Source organism: Rhinichthys klamathensis, unplaced genomic scaffold (genome assembly GCF_029890125.1).
Source record: "Rhinichthys klamathensis goyatoka isolate OS25496 unplaced genomic scaffold, OSU_Roscu_1.1 h1tg000437l_1, whole genome shotgun sequence".
Lineage (NCBI taxonomy): Eukaryota > Metazoa > Chordata > Actinopteri > Cypriniformes > Leuciscidae > Rhinichthys > Rhinichthys klamathensis.
Genome location: NW_026606933.1, coordinates 379,989 through 399,446, shown reverse-complemented (window position 1 = coordinate 399,446; position 19,458 = coordinate 379,989). Strand labels below are relative to the sequence as shown.

Here is a 19,458-nt window from a genome sequence, read left to right as displayed (position 1 = left end):
GCATTTCAATATAAGGCCCCTCAAGACTGGAATAACCTTCCTCTTTTCTTGAGGTCTATTTCCACGTTTGGTTTATTCAAATCGTCACTTTTTTCTTTTATTAAAACTACATGTTCTTGTAATTAGGGAAACTAATGGTATGACATATAAATGATTTATGTAGAAAACATATAGTATGTATACAATTATGATTTTTTGTGTGTGTTATTTTCTTTATCTTGATTTTCTTTGGACATTTCTATGTGAGATGTGACGTGATAATAATAATAATAATAATTATTATTATTTGTCAATATACGGTACTTTAATATGTGTGCTATGTTAATTGTGGGGCTAAGGGCAGGTGAGCGAGCGAGTTACTGTTTTGTATAAATGTCTGTGTTTGTATTGTGTTTATGTTTTTGTATGTACTGTGTGGTTAACCTTTGTGTCTATATATGTACGCTGCAGGACCCCCTTGAAAATGAGATGATACATCTCAAGGGGTTATCCTGAAATAAGTTCAAAACTCAGATCATTTATTGGATACTTGAACAAATAATCTATGTAAAAATAAAGAGCAATAAATCAAACACAATCAAATAAAGTGTCTTTTTTGACAATATTTGTGTTTTTCATTGTTCTTTAGTGCTTGATTCAAGGTTTTAATTTATAGCATTATACCTGAGAAAGTTTTAATGGAAGTTTTGGAAAATGGAAGTTAAAATTTAACCTGAAGAAATCCTGATGTTGTTTGGACCAAAGGTGATCATAAACTCCTCCCTCTTACAACACTTACCAGGAGAACAGGAGCCGGAAAAGAAGGGAGATGATCAGAATAACATTATTGGTATGGACAAGAAGCGATTTCTAGGATTTATTGCTATGGTGGTCAATTGTGCTGTGGAAAATAAAGGGAAATTAGAGAGGATCAAGATGGTGTTGGATGCGGCGAGAAGATTCTTGGACATTATGGACATATCAGGAGAAGAACTAGATAATACGCTGAGGAAATAATTTATATCATCTCAGACCATTGAGTATGACATATAGAACGGGCAGTGAACTTTTAGGGTGGTCACTGGAAATATACTGCACTGGGAAAACTATTTAATTCAGTAGGTGGCGGTAATGCAACACTTTGGATGCCAACCGCCATAAAACCCCAAAGAAGAAGAAAAAGAAGAACACTTACCAGGAAGAGACTGAGTTATTTCTCTTTTCTGTCATGCTGACTCTCTTCTCTCTCGACAAAGGCAATAAAGAAGCAGCGATCAGTGGAGATCAAGAAGGATTTTTGAGACATTTGTTCCTGAACAGAGAGCAGATCGTTGTGATTCTCAAGGAGATTCGTTTTTAAACCCGTTGTTCAGAAAGTGAAATTAACGTATATGTTGGAGCTCAAACGGTGAAAATGGCTTCACTAAATGTTTCTGCAGAAGAGCTTTCTTGTCCCGTGTGCTGTGACATCTTCAAGGCTCCTGTTCTTTTATCATGTAGTCACAGTGTCTGTAAAGAGTGTCTTCAACAGTTCTGGAGAACCAAGAAAACTCAGGAGTGTCCTGTCTGCAGGAGAAGATCCTCAAAAGAAGAACCTCCATATAATCTGGCGTTAAAAAACTTGTGCGAGTCAATCCAGACGGAGAGAAATGAGACGTGTTCATCAGGATCTGAGGAGATCTGCAGTTTACACAGTGAGAAACTCAAACTCTTCTGTCTGGAGGACAAACAGTCTGTGTGTTTAGTGTGTATTACTTCACAACAACACGACAATCATAAATTCAGACCCATCAGTGAAGTGGTTTCATCATATAAGGTAAGTATATCTCTTGTTTTACATGTAAACTGAAAGTGATATGAAGAGAGTAGCACACACACACACTCACACACACACACACACACACACACACACACACACACACTCACTCACTCACACAGACACCCGCACACACAGGGCCCCATCACACACCCGGAGCAATGCAGCGCTAGGCGCGATCAAGTGTGTTTTGCTAGTTTTGCCCAACGCAGTTTTGCGATAAAGTGAATAAAATAGCATTGACTTACAGGAGTTCCACAACTACTGAAAAACGTTGTTCTCTCCCTCCGTACTGTGTGTGTGTCGGTGGTGAGGTAAAAGGGGAGCAGGCAGTGGACCAAAGCACTGTGGGGCAAGGGATGGGGGACTCAAAATGTTTAAAACGTTTGCATTTTTATTTTTTTACTTACTTGCACAACTATATTAAGTATATATCATTATAATATTTATAATACACATATTTTATTGATATTTTAGGAGGAGGAGGAGGGGGGGTGGGTGTGGGGAAGGGGCTCCATTACTTTGTATCTTATGTTAAGGCCCCGTAGAAGCCGTTTTTGTAAAAATAGGCTAACGATTGCGTGCGTCATAACCACGGGACTCTGTCGCACAGTAGAGAAATTACAGTGTTAATTTCGTTGACGAAAATAACGACGAAAATTATTCGTCAACGACATTTTTTCACAGACGAAAACGAGACGATAACTAAATAAAACCTAGTTTTGAATGACAAAGACTATGACGAAAATCTATTGACATTTTCGTCAACGAATAAAAACTAGACGAAAATGTTAGATAGTGAGGATTTGGGAAGCGATCCGTCAGAACTGATGTCCTGAGCGTGTGTGATAGATGCGCACATTTGTAGGCTACTGATCTACCCCGCGGTCATAAAACGTTAAAAAATGTGAACGTCTGGGAGAATGAGTAGAGCAGACATATAGATCTGAATAAGAGTGACGATGCAAAAAAGAGTTCTATTCGGTGCGGTTTTCTGTGCGCACACACCTAACCCGAAGCGTGCAGTCATGCACAATACACCTACAGCGCGCGATCTTAGGCTACTGAATTGAGCTCTATTTCGTGTCTGAATGGACAAATACACACAACAGTCTGTCTAAATGTCCTTTTTAGAGAGTATTCATGTAAACTATGCTGGTTATGTCTTAAACTGTGAGTGTATCGGATGTGCATCAGTGCAATTGTATCCGCATGTCATTGGACATGATCCGACGTCTTAAAGTGACAGTGGCAATAAACATAATGCGGTCCGTGTCCTTAATTTTGATCAAGCAACAAAAGAAAAAGAGAAAAGCATTCACTGTTTGTTAATAGCTTTAATAAGGATTAATTATATTGAATTCATACAAATAAATATGTCTGCTTGAAAGAATAAAGAATGATGTATGCAAGTAGTTATAAGGAATGCATATATCATTCATTGTAAAGAAGACTGTGTTGTACTTTAGGAAAAGTGGTTTTATTTAATTTTAAGATATTTTTTAAGTAACAGCAGTTAAATCTGTATCTGTATTGCATGTTCAAACTTAAAAATCATTCATATTAATAGGTTAATAGATGTTTTCTCCGGGAGTAAATGGGTTTGGAAATTTTAGAGAAATTCTAAATTAACGCATTACAATTGAACTAAACCCATTATATTTTAGTCGACTAAATCTACTGTAGATTTAGTCGACTAAAATGTTATTGTATTTCGTCGACTAAAACTAGACTAAAACTAAAACAATTCAGATGACTAAAATATGACTAAAACTAAATGCCATTTTAGTCAAAAGACTAAGACTAAAACTAAATCAAAATTTGCTGACAAAATTAACACTGAATTACCGTATCACAGGAGGAGAAGCTCGTAGGTAGTGATGGGGACGAGACCGCCTATGCCGAGTCCGAGTCAAGATCGAGTCTTTGAAGGGCCGAGTCCGAGTCGAGACCGAGTCCGTTGTTTTTCAAATACAGTCGAGTCCGAGTCAAGACTGAGTCTTTGAGGAAGCAAGTCTGAGTCGAGATTTTGTCTCGACATGTCAGTTTTGATATTCTTGATTTAATATCACCCCAGTTAATAATCAACTGTTAGGCCTTTGCATTGCCTCATGGGATGTCATTTTCAAATAATGCCCATCAACATTGTTTTTTATGGGCGTCGGAACCATTGTATATGGGTGGGACAAGACCCACCAACTTTTTAAGACCAATGATATTGGACCCACTCACCTTTACTGTCTCTAATTCAGCGCATATGTCTGCTCACTTTTCAGTCACTTGCAGTGATCTAATTGATTACTATTCCCATCTTAATAACGCCGGTACCGTTACCGCCAAAAAATGCGTTACTATATTTGATAGGGCTGTGTAATGATACACCAAACCCACGATTCGGTTCGTATCACGATTTGACGCACAATTCGATACAAACCTAGATTCTTTTGGGGGTGTGGTGACGCGGTGTGACACGTTCATGTAACATGTAAGGGTGGCGCTGCCAATAAAGCACTTAAAGCTGTCACAAAGAACCGGCAAAAGTAATGATTATGAATATGTCAAATATAGCAAGGAGACATTTTAATTGTTTATGAATAAACAAGTGTTTTGTGTGTGTCGGCTGCAAAGATGAAGTTGACGATGCTGACTGCGATCTTTGCAGTAGTGAACGCGCCAGAGAGAAATGCACATTTCATACGCATTCAGGGTTCCCGCGGATCCTTAAAAAGTCTTAAAAAGTCTTAAATTAGATTTTTAAAATTTAAGGCCATAAAAAGTCTTATAAAGTCTTATTTTTACTTATGAAAGGTCTTAAATTTTAGATGACACTTTGACTTAGACATATCTAAAAGCTTTCCAAATTAAAACTATCTAATTAGCGTACGTATTTGTATTTATTTATTATTCTATCTTTGTGGATTTGCTAGTTCACGTGACATTTCGCGTCACTCGCGAGTCGCGGCAGCATAACTGTCTCCTGCACGCGAGAGGAGAGAAGGAGAAGAAAGGTCGTAAATGTCAGTTCAGTTGTAAGTTCATTCTTTATGTGCGTATGGTGTGCGATGTGTATTGTCTATTATGATATTGTAATCATTGTTTTAACGATGTACGAGGCACTGCGAGCTGACATCGCATTTGTCTCGTGCTTTCACTGCGTGATGTGTGCAGTGTAACTGTTATGTCCCCAAATTAGTTTTTGTCTTATATTTATATCATATTATGTTCTTATATTAGAATATCACATCAGAAAGAGTGCCGTTTTCCCGTGCACGATTCCAAGTGTGATATTTATGTTGTACAACAGTAAAATTGACAATAAGTTAACATTGAGTTACTTTTTAGACACAATATTGTCAATATTGTTTGTTTTCCCTTTATTTCGCCGACTATCATTTTAAAATGAAACCGTAGCAGAGTCTCAATGCAACCGACAGCGATGATTTCTTGATTGAAATCCGCGTTTTGAACGAATCACTCGCTTCTTTCCCGAATGAATCAGCCGTTTGAACGAATCGGTTGAATGAATGACTCCCTCAACTCACTTACTCACAACAGTGATTTGCCGCTGCGGTTTCATATTTAAAGTACCCTTTAGATAAAATGTTAAAATTAGAAATCATTTCATATTTAAATATTGAATATTGATTTAAAAATATATATCTCATAGCTTTATTTATGCAGTTGTAAATGGAGTGTAAATAAATTAATGCCACTTCTGATGCCGCTTCTGTCACCTCTGCACTGCAAAGATGGATTTTGATTGAATGATCTAATTTGACTGGTAACAGTGGTACTGTATGATTATTATATAATTAAGTATTATTCTATAATTACTGTATAATTTAATTTGAATGATAGTATTTGACATTAAAGGTGATGCATAACTCTAAATAAGTTTAGAAAAAATGTCCATATATAGGTGAAAATGCCCCTGAAAAAATCAATTTAAGGTGGCAAATATTGCCCCTTAATTAATATATTAATTTCTGTCACTGCTGTGAACTGACCACTGCATAGAATATGAAAAATATGAATATCTTCGTGAGTCAGCTGTCAACAACAGACCTAAACCAGCCATGGCACCAGCACAAAAACACAATCAGTAAAATATCATCTAATTATTATCAACAAAACGTTGAAAATATCAATATATATTTTTGTCAATACTGCACAGCCCTAATGCACGGTATTAATTTTGATTTCTTCAGGTCTTAAAAAGGTCTTAAAAAGCCTTAAATTTGACTTTCAAAAGTGTGCAGGAACCCTGGCATTACATAAGCAGAGAGCAGTCTGTTTTCTTTCGTTTTGAATTGTTCTGTTTAAAAGCTTTCTATATATATATATATATATATATATATATATATATATATATAATTTTTTTCTTTTTTTTTTTCTTTCAGGTCTGTGAGGCAAGTAGGCTACCTTATACTTATAGGCTACTCTGAGTTTCGGTTCATTTATGAGACGAGCTCCAGTTCATGCGCCGGCGCCTCCGTGTCGTGATTATTGTCTGCTATATTTACATCTTATTTATTAAATCCAGGCAATTGGTTGATGAAACATTGATTAAAATTAAGATAAAATTAATACAAAACGAAATTCACTTTAAACAAAGGGTTTGTGCTTTCTGTTTGAGGTCTCTGTGAAAGTTTTAACGCAGTCTTTAGTGCCGCTTTCCCAGAGCGGTCACGTCCGTAACGGAGAACTGTCATGTCCTAAGCGCGAGTCTCAGGTTCCTATGGGACACCATACGAAGTTTAAAACCTTTAAATAGACACATCATGTAGTAATTAATGTATATGAATCTTAGTTGATTATAGGCTATTTATAGAACTGGTTGCTGAGACGGCAATTAACACGCTGTTTGATTTGTGATCGTGCTGTGCTTATTCAATTCATTCGAGTAGCCTGCATATTGAACAAATCTTAAATCATTTAAATATACATACAATAATATACAATATCCTATTTGAGTTGATCTTACTCTTGCCAAGCTGTGGTTTCTGAGAGATGCACGCATAGACGGATTTGCGCTCGTTTCATTTTTACTCACTCATTCACTTCACTCATTAGCCTATTGCATATTTTAGATAAGGTATTTGGCTTCGGGAACACCCCTAATCTACTCCAGTAAAAAAAAAATCTGGAGGATGACCCACCCACATTTCTTTTGCTTCCGATGACCATTGTGTGTTTTTTTTATATGAACATAAAAAATCCGAGACCGAGTCAAGACCGAGTCTTTGAAGGAACAAGTCCGAGACGAGTCAGAGAAAGCAGAAACCGGCTCCGAGACCGGACTCGAGTACTACATCACTACTCGTAGGCAATCTTTTACTGTCTATGAGGCAATCGGGTGGACATGGAGGCATAAAGTCAAGGGAGAAGCCCATAGATAGAGAGTCCATAAATGCAACGGGACAAAATAGCCCGATACCCCTTCCTCTAGCCCGATTTGGCCCGCTTTGGACCAAGGTATTCGGCGGGCCAGAAAACCCTGGCCCTTGGCCCCGAAGAAGCCCTGACGAGGCCCGGTCAAGCCCCGGAAGTGACAGTGGAAACGCGACTAGCCCTGACACGCACGCTTTTGGCCCGACAGTAGAGAAACCTGGTCTAATGAGACTCTGATTGGTTTATTGCACGTTATGCCCAAAACACACCCATTACTCATTAAGAGAATAGGGACGACCCTTTTAGATCATGCGCCGGGAGCACCGACCATTTTTCCTGTTTTTAAACTAGCAAAAGTGGACTCGCTTTAGACCATGTGCTTAGATACTTAAAATAGGGCCCATACTCACAGACACACAGAAACATACACACACACACACACACCTTATTATCCAAAGATAACCCAAGAATCAATGTTTTACCACAGGTTTATTTTTGATTATTTCTGAATCAATTTAATGTGAGATATGCATAAAAATGTAAGAAATCAGGATCAGGGCACATACTTTTTCACTGTATTATATAATCATATCACTGTATTGTCTTCTCTGCTTCTCTTCACTGTAATCTTGTGTTTTATGTTTTTTGTCCAATTCTAGGAGGAGTTCAATCCAGCACTGAAGTCTTTACAAGAGAAACTTAAACGCAATGAAAAAATGAAAGGAGAGTTTGAGAAAACAGTTAAACACATCAAGGTGAGGAAACAGAATCAAGAGTTAGGTATAGTATCACTGTAAACCGTTATGATTTGATATAATGGATTCCAGTTGATTATTTCTGTAAATGACGAGCATCAATCTGCTTCTGGATCCGTTATATGTCGGGTATCCGAGTTTATCTCTGATATGAATGATGTGAAGTGTTGATGTGTGTCGATTGAGATGATTGAAGTGAATGTGATGTGATTTCAGGCTCAAGCTGAGCACACAGAGCGTCAGATTAAACAGCAGTTTGAGAAGCTTCATCAGTTTCTCAGAGATGAAGAAGAAGCTACAGTCACTGCACTGAGGGAGGAAGAGGAGCAGAAGAAGCAGATGATGAAGGAGAAGCTGGAGGAGATGAACGCACACATCTCAGCTCTTTCACACACACTCAAAGACATGGAGGAGATGATGGAAGCCAATGACGTCTGCTTTCTGAAGGTCTGATCTCAGCTCATTGCTTGATGATCATTGGTTGATTGATTGAGTTCTTGATGATAATGGTGTGTTTGTTCTGCAGGAGTTTCCAGTCTCAATGGAAAGGTGAGTGATCTGCTCCTGTCTCTGGTCTCTCTGGTTCTGATCCAAAGCCACTGCAGTTCTGACTCCTGAATGTTCTTCCAGAGTCCAGAGCTCACGGCCGGATCCACAGATGGCTTCTGGAGCTTTGATTCATGTGCCGCGATACTTGGGCAACCTGCCGTTCAGAGTCTGGAAGAAGATGCAGGACATCGTCCAAAACAGTGAGTCTGACGGCAGGAGATCTGAGCTGGACATGATGGATGGGTGGAGAGATAAAGGCTCTAAATGATACACAAACTGACAGATAGATAGATAGATAGATAGATAGATATAGAGAGATAGATAGATAGATAGATAGGTAGATAGATAGATAGATAGATAGATAGATAGATAGATAGATAGATAGATAGATAGATAGATAGGCAGATAGATGATGATTTTTTTTTGTCAGATTCTGACAAAGATTTGAAGATTCTGTCAAAGACAGTCAATGAGATTATTTATAATTAGACATAATCAGAGATTATGAGTTTTGATCGTTTTTAGGAAAACTGTAAGTCTGATCAGTTATGAAAGATAAAGCCGGAGTCAGAACCGTCTGAAGGTCTGAGCCGAGTTTGGAGGTTGTTAGGAGGAGTAACAATTAGAACATTTACCCGTGTGTTTTCATGCGGCTGGCGTATTTTTCCAATTGTTTTCAACGGGAGTGGAGCATTTTTAAAACACCATGAGCGTAATGATGCGCTGAGCGTTTTTTACTAGTTGCCGAGAGTTGAAGAATGTTCAACTTTGGGTAAAACGCAGCGCTCATCAAAACAAAACAAAATATGTGTGAAATGAGATACTAGTAACACTTTCGCGGATGTTACGTATCATAACAAGCAAAGCGTCTCCACTGAAAAATGCTGCGCTGCCGAAACGCTCTCAAGCGCCACAGCTTTCAGCAGAGCGCCTAGTGTATTAGACTATTAGTAAAGTCATTGAACTCCAAGTTTGTGTCTGTGGCTGGAGCAAGGCGACAACGGTCAGGGGTTTGACGGTTCATCAAGGGAAAATGAAATGCTTGAGGGAGAAGGGACAAGGGCCTCGCATTGATCAGTACTTCTTACGAAGTCAGTCAAGTCAGTCGAATGAAATCCAGCGACAGGAAGCAAACCACAGCTCGCAGGATATCAGCACCCCTGTCATTGACGAAAGGAGGGCTTGCACAGTTAGTGATGAACATATTCATACTTGTGAACCCGGTCAGGCTAACCAGCATAAGAGAGAAAAGAACCTCAATGGGCATAGGCCTGGAGTTAGATGGCCAAGAGCTTGTGAGAAAACTGCATGGGACACGGTAAACACAGATCTATGCTTTGCATTGGAAAGATTAACTGGTACAGTTGAAAAGAAGCTGGATAAATTTGGGGACATCATTTACGCATATGGAAGTGAGAGGTTTGGTGTGGAAAAAAGGAAGGAAAAAGTACAAACTACTCCTGGAATGTCTAGACGACAGCAGAAAATTGAAGGGTTAGTTAGAGAAAGGAGACAGCTGAGGAAGCAATGGAAAAGAGCAGAACAAAGTCAGAAGGAGGGACTCAATCTCTTACAAAGGGCCATAAAAGATAAGCTGGCAACATTACGCAGAGCTGAGCGCCTACGGAAACGCTACAAAAAGAAGGAACGTGCGAGGGCTAATTTCTATAAAGACCTATTCAAATTGGTAAAGAAGTTATTCACCAGTGAGAAGAATGGCACTTTAAAAACATCTAGGATTGAGCTAGAGAGATATTTGGAGGACACGCATACAGATGCAAAAAGGCACGAGCCTATGTCAATTCCATCAGACATACCACCTATCAACCCACCAGAATACCAAATGGAGGTCTGTGCACCTAAGTGGAAAGAGGTAGAGCAGGCTGTGAGAAAGGCAAGGGCTTCATCATCTCCAGGGCCTTGAGTTCCGTACAGAGTGTACAAGAGTGCTTCAGGAGTTCTGAGAATTCTGTGGAAATTGATAAAAGTGGCATGGGAAAAACAGGTTGTACCATGGAAAATCATGGTGCAGAGCAGGTGGAGTCTTTATACCTAAAGAAAAAGATGCTACAAGCATCAGTCAGTTTCGTCCTATTTCACTATTAAACGTTGAGGGTAAGATTTTCTTCAGCATTATTGCCCAGAGATTGTCCACCTACCTGTTAAAGAATGGCTTCATTGACACCTCAGTTCAAAAAGCGGGCATTCCAGGGTTCTCAGGATGCTTAGAACACATCAATGTTATCTGGCAACGAATTCAGTCAGCTAAAAAGGAGAGGAAGGAGCTCCATGTGACATTCCTGGATTTGGCTAATGCATATGGTTCAGTGCGACATTAGCTTCTTTGGGCAGCTTTTGATTTTTTCAGAGTACCAATGTCAGTAACAAATTTAGTGAAACCCTATTTTGGAGATTTGCAATTTAGTTTCTCAACTCCAAAATTCAGCACTGCATGGCAATGCCTAGAGGTTGGAATAATGGCAGGATGCACCATTTCTCCACTGGCTTTTACCATGGCAATGGACGTAATCATTAGGGCATCAAGATGGGTAGTAGGAGGAGAGCGTTTGGCTTCTGGGATGCGACTACCACCAATCAGAGCATACATGGATGACATGACAACCATGACTACAACAGTAGCCTGCACTAATCGGTTATTGGAGAAGTTAACAGATAATATTGAATGGGCACGAATGCAATTTAAGCCCTCTAAATCAAGGAGCATCTCGATTGTTTTATCTACTACCTTTCCTTTAACTTTCTTCATTAATGGTGAGGCAATACCAACAGTTTCTGAGAAGCCAGTGAAGAGTCTTGGGAGATGGTACGATGGGGATCTAAAGGACACAGTTCGGGTGGGAGAAGTTAGACGATAAGCAGTGGAAGGGTTGAAGAGCATAAACAGCTGTGCTCTACCTGGCAAACTAAAACTCTGGTGCTTTCAGTTTGGTCTACTGCCGAGGTTGCTGTGGCCACTGACCGTGTATGACGTTTCTTTGACAACAGTGGATAAGCTGGAAGCGTTGATAAGTTCATACATCAGGAAATGGTTGGGAGTTCCACGCTGCCTCAGCAGAGTGGGACTTTATAGTAAAGGAATATTGGCAGCTGCCAGTCTCTGCTTTAACTGAGGAGTTTAAGTGTGCCAAGGTCAGACTGGAAATGACCTTAGTAGAGTCACGCGACAAATGTGTAAGGGAGGCAGCCCCTGTGTTAAAAACTGGTAGAAAGTGGTCAGCAAAGAAATCTGAGGCAAAGGCTGCCCATCAAATTGTGGATATCGTGGGACAGGTACAGCATGGAAGAGGGGGTTTTGGGCTCAGTTTAGCTCCTCCTAAATGGCACAAGGCAGGCCCAGCTCAAAGGAGGAAGCTGGTAGTCAACGAGGTGCGAAAGCAGGAGGAGAGGATGAGGTGTATAAAGGCCATTTCCCAGGCCAAGCAGGGAGAGTGGATGAGATGGGAGAGTGTGGAACAACGCAAGATGGGCTGGCAAGACCTTTGGTCAATGGAAGAGAGTAGGATCAGTTTCCTTATTAGGTCAACATATGATGTTCTCCCATCACCGCAGAACCTAAATCTCTGGGTAGGTGAGGATCCCTCTTGTCCTTTGTGTTCATCACCTGCCACATTAAGGCACATTTTGGCAGGATGTAAGGTCGCTCTTAGCCAAGGTCCGTTTACTTGGCGCCATGACCAAGTACTGCGATGTTTGGCTTTAGCATTGGAAGGCAAGCGTAGTATGACCAATAAGTTGCCGCCTGTTCTAGCAAAACATTACACGCAGAAGATAATATTCCTCCGCCCAGGCGAGCAACCACCAAGAAAAGGTGTTAACACCAATTCTCGCCCAGGACAACTGGAAGCTGCTAGGGACTGGAAGATGCTGGCTGATCTTGATCAACGGCTTATTTTTCCACCTGAGATTGCCACCACTAACCTACGACCAGATATTGTTTTCTGGTCTGGATCAGCACGCATTGTTCAACTGATAGAGTTAACAGTGCCATGGGAGGATGCGGTAGATGAGGCAAATGAGAGGAAGAAACTGCGGTATGCTCATCTGGCCACTGAAGCAGAACAGTGAGGATGGAGAGTCCAGGTTTACCCAGTGGAAGTGGGTTGTCGAGGTTTTGTGGCACACTCTACAACCCGGTTCCTCAGAGACGTTGGATTCAGCGGCCAAGAGTTGCGTCGCACAGTAAAGAACTTATCTGAAGCAGCGGAAAGGAGCAGCAACTGGCTGTGGTTGAGACGGAAAGATTCTAGCTGGCTGTGTACAGGCCGCCACGCTACGGTTTCGTAGAATTCTTGAAAACTTGAAGAGTCTGTTGGTTTACGTTCCTGTGGATATTGCGTGAATGATGGGTAGTTGGGCAGATATTGTGTTTTGCGGTAGGTGGTATGCCATACGGAACTGTTGCCACTGAAACTGCATATTAACGCACCAGTGGGGCTCGACAGCCTTAGTCAAACGGGTTGGCGCGTATGGTTGGGTTGCGGAGAGATTGTGAGATTGTGGTTAGGTCTCAGCAGCAGGAGGGATGTAGAGGTCAGTAAGCTGGGCTGAGTTGAGTGGGGGACGGAGGGGGGTGACTCTGGGACGCCAGAGTCACTGTCGAGCCCTCTTGAGGTGTCGTGGGCTAGTCGACGAAACACTGAGGACGGAAGGTGCCCACTTGAAGACCCTAGAGATGTCCCCTACTCGGCTCAATCCAGACGGTTGTCGTGCTGGTCCACTAGGGAGACCACACTGCAGTTGCAGCCTTACGCGCCAAGTACACTGCAGCCGTTAACGCCGGACAGAAGGGGAGTCACACCACCATATGGAAAGAAGCATAAATGGATGGAGAAGCATAGTTTACTGTAAAGCTACGTCTTAGTTTTGCTTATCTTGGCGAAAGCCGAGTACAAATCAGCATGAAGTTTTAATATCTACTCTCGTATAATGGAAATCGGCTGGCTAAACGCTTTGGTGGACACGCAGCCTTAGTCTCAGAATAATTAGTTAGTCACACAACAGACCGTAAGAATAAACTGTTTTAAACCGGAATACTCTGCGTTCGGGCCAATTTAATCTATCCGACTGATTTGTAAGTGTGAACTCGTGAAACAGTCTATGCTAGCGGTCCGCTAATCCTCATTTTAGAGAGTTTGGGAACTAAAACATGCGGGAACACGACCTGTTACTCCTACAGTAGCGCCCGAGAATAAGGAGGATAAGAGCCAATCAAATGAAGATGATCAGAAGCTGCTGAACATCAGACACACACTTACAGTTCTTCATCTACAGCAGAAATCTCAACAGATCTCATTGATTTATTGTTATTTAAATTTCCCAAAGTATCAGTTTCTCTTGATGGACACAAATGTCTGAATCCCATATTTAATGTTTGTAGTTGATGCCGTTAAACGCTGATGATAAAAACGAGTGTGAAACTAATAACAGCACTGACAGTGATCAGAGGAAAATGAGTTTGATCAACAGGACGAGTGTCATAATTCATAATAATCTGTGTTGGGTTCACTGTTGATCATTATATATATCTGTTGATTGTGTCTCATCAGCTCCTGTGATTCTGGATCCAAACACTGCGTATCCACGTCTCGTCCTGTCTGATGATCTGACCAGTGTGAGACTCAGCGAGAACAATCAAACTCTTCCTGATAATCCAGAGAGATTTGACTGGTGTGTGTGTGTTCTGGGTTCAGAGGGTTTTAACTCAGGAACACACTGCTGGGATGTGGAGGTTAAAGAGAGTTTATGCTGGAGTCTTGGAGTAACTACAGCATCAGTCCAGAGGAAGGGATACGGTTTCTTCAACACTGATGTCTGGTGTGTGTCGTACGGATGTACAGGAGGTTCTGGTTTTCATGTTGGAAAGAAGCTTGATCGTGTGAGAGTGAATCTGGACTATGACGGAGGAACAGTGTCGTTCTCTGATCCTGTAACTAACACACATCTACACACATTCACAACCACCTTAACTCACACACTCTTTCCATTCTTCTGGTGTGGTTTTTCTTCCTCTCTGAGGATCTTACCGGTCAATACTCAGTAAAGTCACTCCTGTAGATCTGGATCTTCATCATGTTTCCAATATTTACTCCATATCTCATGAGTAAGAGTGCTGTTGATCTGAGTATCAGTATGGCTGCTGTGATTGGGCCGTGATGATCACATGACTGATATCCAGCACTACAGCAACACACACACTCTCATGTTGCTTTAACAGATCAATAAACAACAGTGAAGTTTGTCACTAATTTTCACATTATTATATAATATTCTTTTTCTATAAACTGAGCCTAATTCTTGTAAATAAATAATTGTTTATTTCAGTTTAAATGATCATTTTCTCAATTAAGTACATGGATGTAAAATAAATGATAAACATTATAAGAAGATGACGTTTATATTTCTCAACCGATTTCAGTGGTTTATGATTTATGTGGATTATGAAAAAGGTTCTGTCTGAAATTAAGACTCTCGCTGGTTTAGAGCTTGACATTTGTTTAATGGTTAATTATTAATTAGGAATTGTGAAAACTCAAGCGTGTCAAGCAAAGTTTTGGTTTGTTTTTCTGGGTTAATAATTGTAGAGACGTCCCTAATGTAATATAATTTAATGTACATGAAATATGTATATGTATTTCATTGTGGAAATTGCTTTTTCTGTATTAAACACCGTCATATTAGCTTTTTCTCTTGTTCCTTTAGCATTCTGTCTTCAATCACGTCATAGGATGGATGTCACAGGGCAATTTAAATGATGTGAAGGTAATTTGCAGCTCAAAACCTTAACCTTTATCTTAAGACTTTTAAATAATTTATTTCTTTAGTTTTCCTCCTAACATGCTTGCAGCACAGAAGTATTTGTATAATTATTCATACATAAACAATTAATGTCTTTATAGAAATTTTATTAGTGAAAAATAAATAAAATTCTCTCTTCCTTTTAAATTAAGATTTTAAATGTGTTTTATTGGGGCCTAAAAAACTTAAAACTTTGTTGTAATTTTTAGTAAAAAATAAAGTGCACTAGCTGGTGTGTGTGTGTGTGTGTGTGTGTGTGTGTGTGTGTGTGTGTGTGTGTGTGTGTGTGTGTGTGTGTGTGTGTGTGTGTGTGTGTGTGTGTGTGTGTGTGTGTGTGTGTGTGTGTGTGTGTGTGTGTGTGTGTGTGTGTGTGTGTGTGTGTGTGTGTGTGTGTGTGTGTGTGTGTGTGTGTGTGTGTGTGTGTGTGTGTGTGTGTGTGTGTGTGTGTGTGTGTGTGTGTGTGTGTGTGTGTGTGTGTGTGTGTGTGTGTGTGTGTGTGTGTGTGTGTGTGTTGTAGCAGAACTATGGGATGAATATAGTTTCAAAATGATTAACACGTGAAAGCACAATTATCAATGAACTTGATACATGTTGCAGAAATGTTTTATCCATGCCTTTCAACTTGTGTGTGCAAAATTCAAAATTGAATGAATGTGTAGCAATTTGTACAAATAGAGAAATTTTTGTGAATACAAACGTTTTCTTTTGTATTAGTGTATCATAATTTGTGCATGCAACAAAGAAGATGTGCATGTGGGTATCAGGTGACGCGCGTGCATTCATTGAATTATTTTCTGAGTCGATCTCATTTGATTCATTTGGATTTTGAGACTTTCTTTTCGCTGTTTTTAAGCATTTCACAACCCACACACAAACAACTACAAATTAATAGGCCTGGTTCTAATTATTAATGTGTACAACTGCCCATCTATTTGACAAATTCACAAATGTGTGTCACTACCTTTAAACTATCACCATACAACTTGTGTGTGCAAAATACAGAATCACATGAATGTGTAGCATTTTGTACAAATAGAGACATAGTTGTTAATACAAAACCTCAATTTTGTATTAATGTAGGCCAGAATTTGTACATGCAACAAGTAAGATGTGCATTTGTGGATCAGGTGACACGTGTGCATTCATTGACTCGTTTCTGAGTCGATCCTTTTTGATTCATTTGGATTTTGAGACTTTCATTTCACGGGTTTCGCCTTGCAAGATCCACACACACTGTCTGAGAAAAGCTGCTACCACTAGATGGCAGTAGGCTTGGGCGGTAATACGGTAATATCGTATACCGCGGGATCTAAAAATGGCAACGGTATCAGTTTCAATATCGTCATACCGTCATAAAAAAAAATCCAATGCACTTATATAGGAGAAAAGGATTAAATATTAAATATAATTTATTTAATGGCTAAAAATGCTTATGTGTGGTTGTCATCACGTGACAGTGTGGAGGAGAAAGAGTGGGGGAGAGAGGGGGAAAGATGGCAGGTTGCGCACCGAGTGACCTGGTCTCGAAGAAGAACACGACTTCTGCAGTTTGGCAGGGATGGGCATTTCAAGCAAAAATAATATTTGAAGATCGCCTGGTATTTGATTATTATTCGAAAATCGCACCCCTCCACCATATGCACGCACACATGCATGTAGGCTACACAGCTATACAGCGGAGCGGTGTGACACTTATTAAATAGGTTATAAGTAAAAAAATTAAAAAAAAACTCATTTCTTTTCATATTTATGTTTAATAATATAATGTTGTTATTTTTTTTTTATTTCATCTATGTTGATTATATGAAAAGGAAACTGCATGAGATGAATAAGATAGGATCATAAGATGCCCAATATCGGAAAACATTTGGAATGGGTCAGACATGATTTTTGACCACTTATTACGTTTTGTTTTGTAGAAAGCCTTTCTTTAAAGTGAATTTCGTTTCGCATAAATTGTATCTTCATTTTAATCAATGTTTCATTAACGAATTGCCTGGATTAATAAATAAGAAGGATATATATTAGACAATATAAGCCGGCGCGTGAACTGGAGCGCGTCTCCTAAAAAGAACGAAACTCAGCGTATAAGATAGATGCCTTAAATATCTGAGAAGTGTATATATATAATAAGCTTGAAATGTCTACTTTTAAACAAAACAATTAAAAACTAAAAGAAATGGCCTGCTCTCTGTAGGCTAATTCATATGAAGTGTGCATTTCTATCTATGCGCGTTCACTACTGCGAAGATGCGAGTCTGCATCGTAAACTTTATCTGTGCAGCCACTGACATAGAACGTTTTTTATTAATAAACAATTCAAATGTTTCATGCATAATTACTTTTGCCGGTTCTTTGTGCCAAGCTTTATGCGTGCTTTGAGATGCAGAATAGGCAATATATTACGAAAACGCTCATTATGGTTTAGCATTCTCTCCTATATATATTTAAGTAATTTAATCAATATAAATATGTGATTAGACTAATGGCTTAAATCAACTACTACTAGTCAACTAGAAAAAAAAAACTTTAGTCGTGCACGGGCAGCCCTACTTCACATGTTTTCTAACCAGCATGTCACTGCGGGCGTTCTGAGCGCGCGCCGCTGAGTGGACTGGGCGAGCGCCGCGTGATCTTCAGAAATGCGCTCTCTGCTCTGGAGGAAATATTACCACTCCGCTCACATGCTCTGGTGTGAGACAATGTGCATCTTCTCCTGTTGTCTGAGAGTTGATTGACAGCTTTTAGATGCATTATTGGCATCGCCACCCTCTGGTTGAACGTGTCACCACCGCATCAGAACAAAAACATGGGGATTTTTTATAGACAATAATCCCACAACCTATTCCATATTCTATAATAAAATCAAATAATTGAATATTCGAAAATTGTGACTCATCCCTGCACAAACCAACAGTTTGGTGATGCCGTCTGAGCCTTATGTCATAATTTTTAATTAGTCACGCGGTAATACCGTATACCGCGGTAAAATAGGGAGGAGGTTTGACGGTATCAAAATTTGGATACCGCCCAAGCCTAGATGGCAGTATTCTGCTAAAACAGACAACGGCCGCGTAATCCACATTTAAGACGCTTAATGTGAGTGATATTGAAGCGCCAAGTTTAGTACACAATATAGGCCTACCTTATTAATAATAAAGCATACTTTATAGAGGCAATCAGATTATGAACAACACCCATAGAAAACCATTATAAAACGCTTCTCGTGCAATAGCGCATTGCATGTTCAATAAGGTGTATCGGCTACTGAGTTTTAATATCACCGTCTTACTGCATTGACGTTAAGCTTTTTCGTAATAATAGGCTCTATGGGAGTGTAACCCTCCTCTAGAGGGTAAGTACACACTAGGTTCGGATACTCAACTTAAGGCCACTAAATTCTAGTATGGTAAAGGACACAAACAAAAGTTATTGATACCCACACAAATCACTATTTCACATGAACTGTATTGAAATATAACAAAATAACACAATGTTATCACCAGAACATCAATAAAGTGTGATGCGCAATCAGTGTATGTCTAGTAGTCTTTTCAAAGTTCCTCAGTCCAATCTTCCAGATGAACAACAAAGAAACGTTTCATGTAGTGAAACTCAGTTCTGTCTTTTTGATTCCAAAGAACTGGTGAAGCAACATCAAAAGTCAACACACACAACAAAATATGTTCTACCCAATCCCAATCTGGAATTTAGGATTTAGGAATTTAGTTGATGGAAAAAAACAAAAGAATTGTTCTCAAAAGGTCCACTGAGATCCTACCGCACAGTGGTATCACATGAAATATTCCGCAGCAATCAATGACTCCATGGATCCAATAATCACGGGTGGTTGGCTCGCCATCTTCCCTCCGGAAGAATTCCAATGTATACAAAAAACCTTCGGCACCACTATAATTCCAAAACTGTATGACGAGACACGAGGAGAAATTGAAAAAGAATTGTCCGAAACAGCCCACGTAGCTCTCACTACAGATGGATGGACCTCCAGGGCCACTGAAAGTTCCTCATAATCGGATCTGCTTCAGTAGCTACTCAACACCGCTCGTCGGCAATGGCAAAATGTTTGAGATGACCGATCAAAGCAAGCGGGATGTATGTTCACAGAAGCCCGAGCGAATCCCAACGCGGCGC

General features: G+C 39.8%; 1 protein-coding gene across 2 annotated transcripts; it reads left to right on the top strand.

Annotated features, from left to right (window-relative positions):
- Window positions 1–1,378: 1,378 nt before the first annotated feature.
- LOC130071339 (nuclear factor 7, brain-like) lies at window positions 1,379–15,186 on the top strand. Of its 2 annotated transcripts, XM_056236080.1 has the most exons (6): window positions 1,379–1,795; window positions 7,846–7,941; window positions 8,158–8,388; window positions 8,468–8,490; window positions 8,572–8,690; window positions 14,058–15,186. In XM_056236080.1, exons 1-6 carry the CDS (start codon window positions 1,394–1,396, stop codon window positions 14,549–14,551), a joined length of 1,365 nt encoding a protein of 454 aa, XP_056092055.1. In that variant the 5' UTR covers window positions 1,379–1,393; the 3' UTR covers window positions 14,552–15,186. The 2 variants fall into 2 exon arrangements, with proteins under 2 accessions (XP_056092055.1, XP_056092054.1); XM_056236079.1 differs by lacking the exon at window positions 7,846–7,941 and having other exon boundaries at window positions 1,381–1,795.
- Window positions 15,187–19,458: the final 4,272 nt, after the last annotated feature.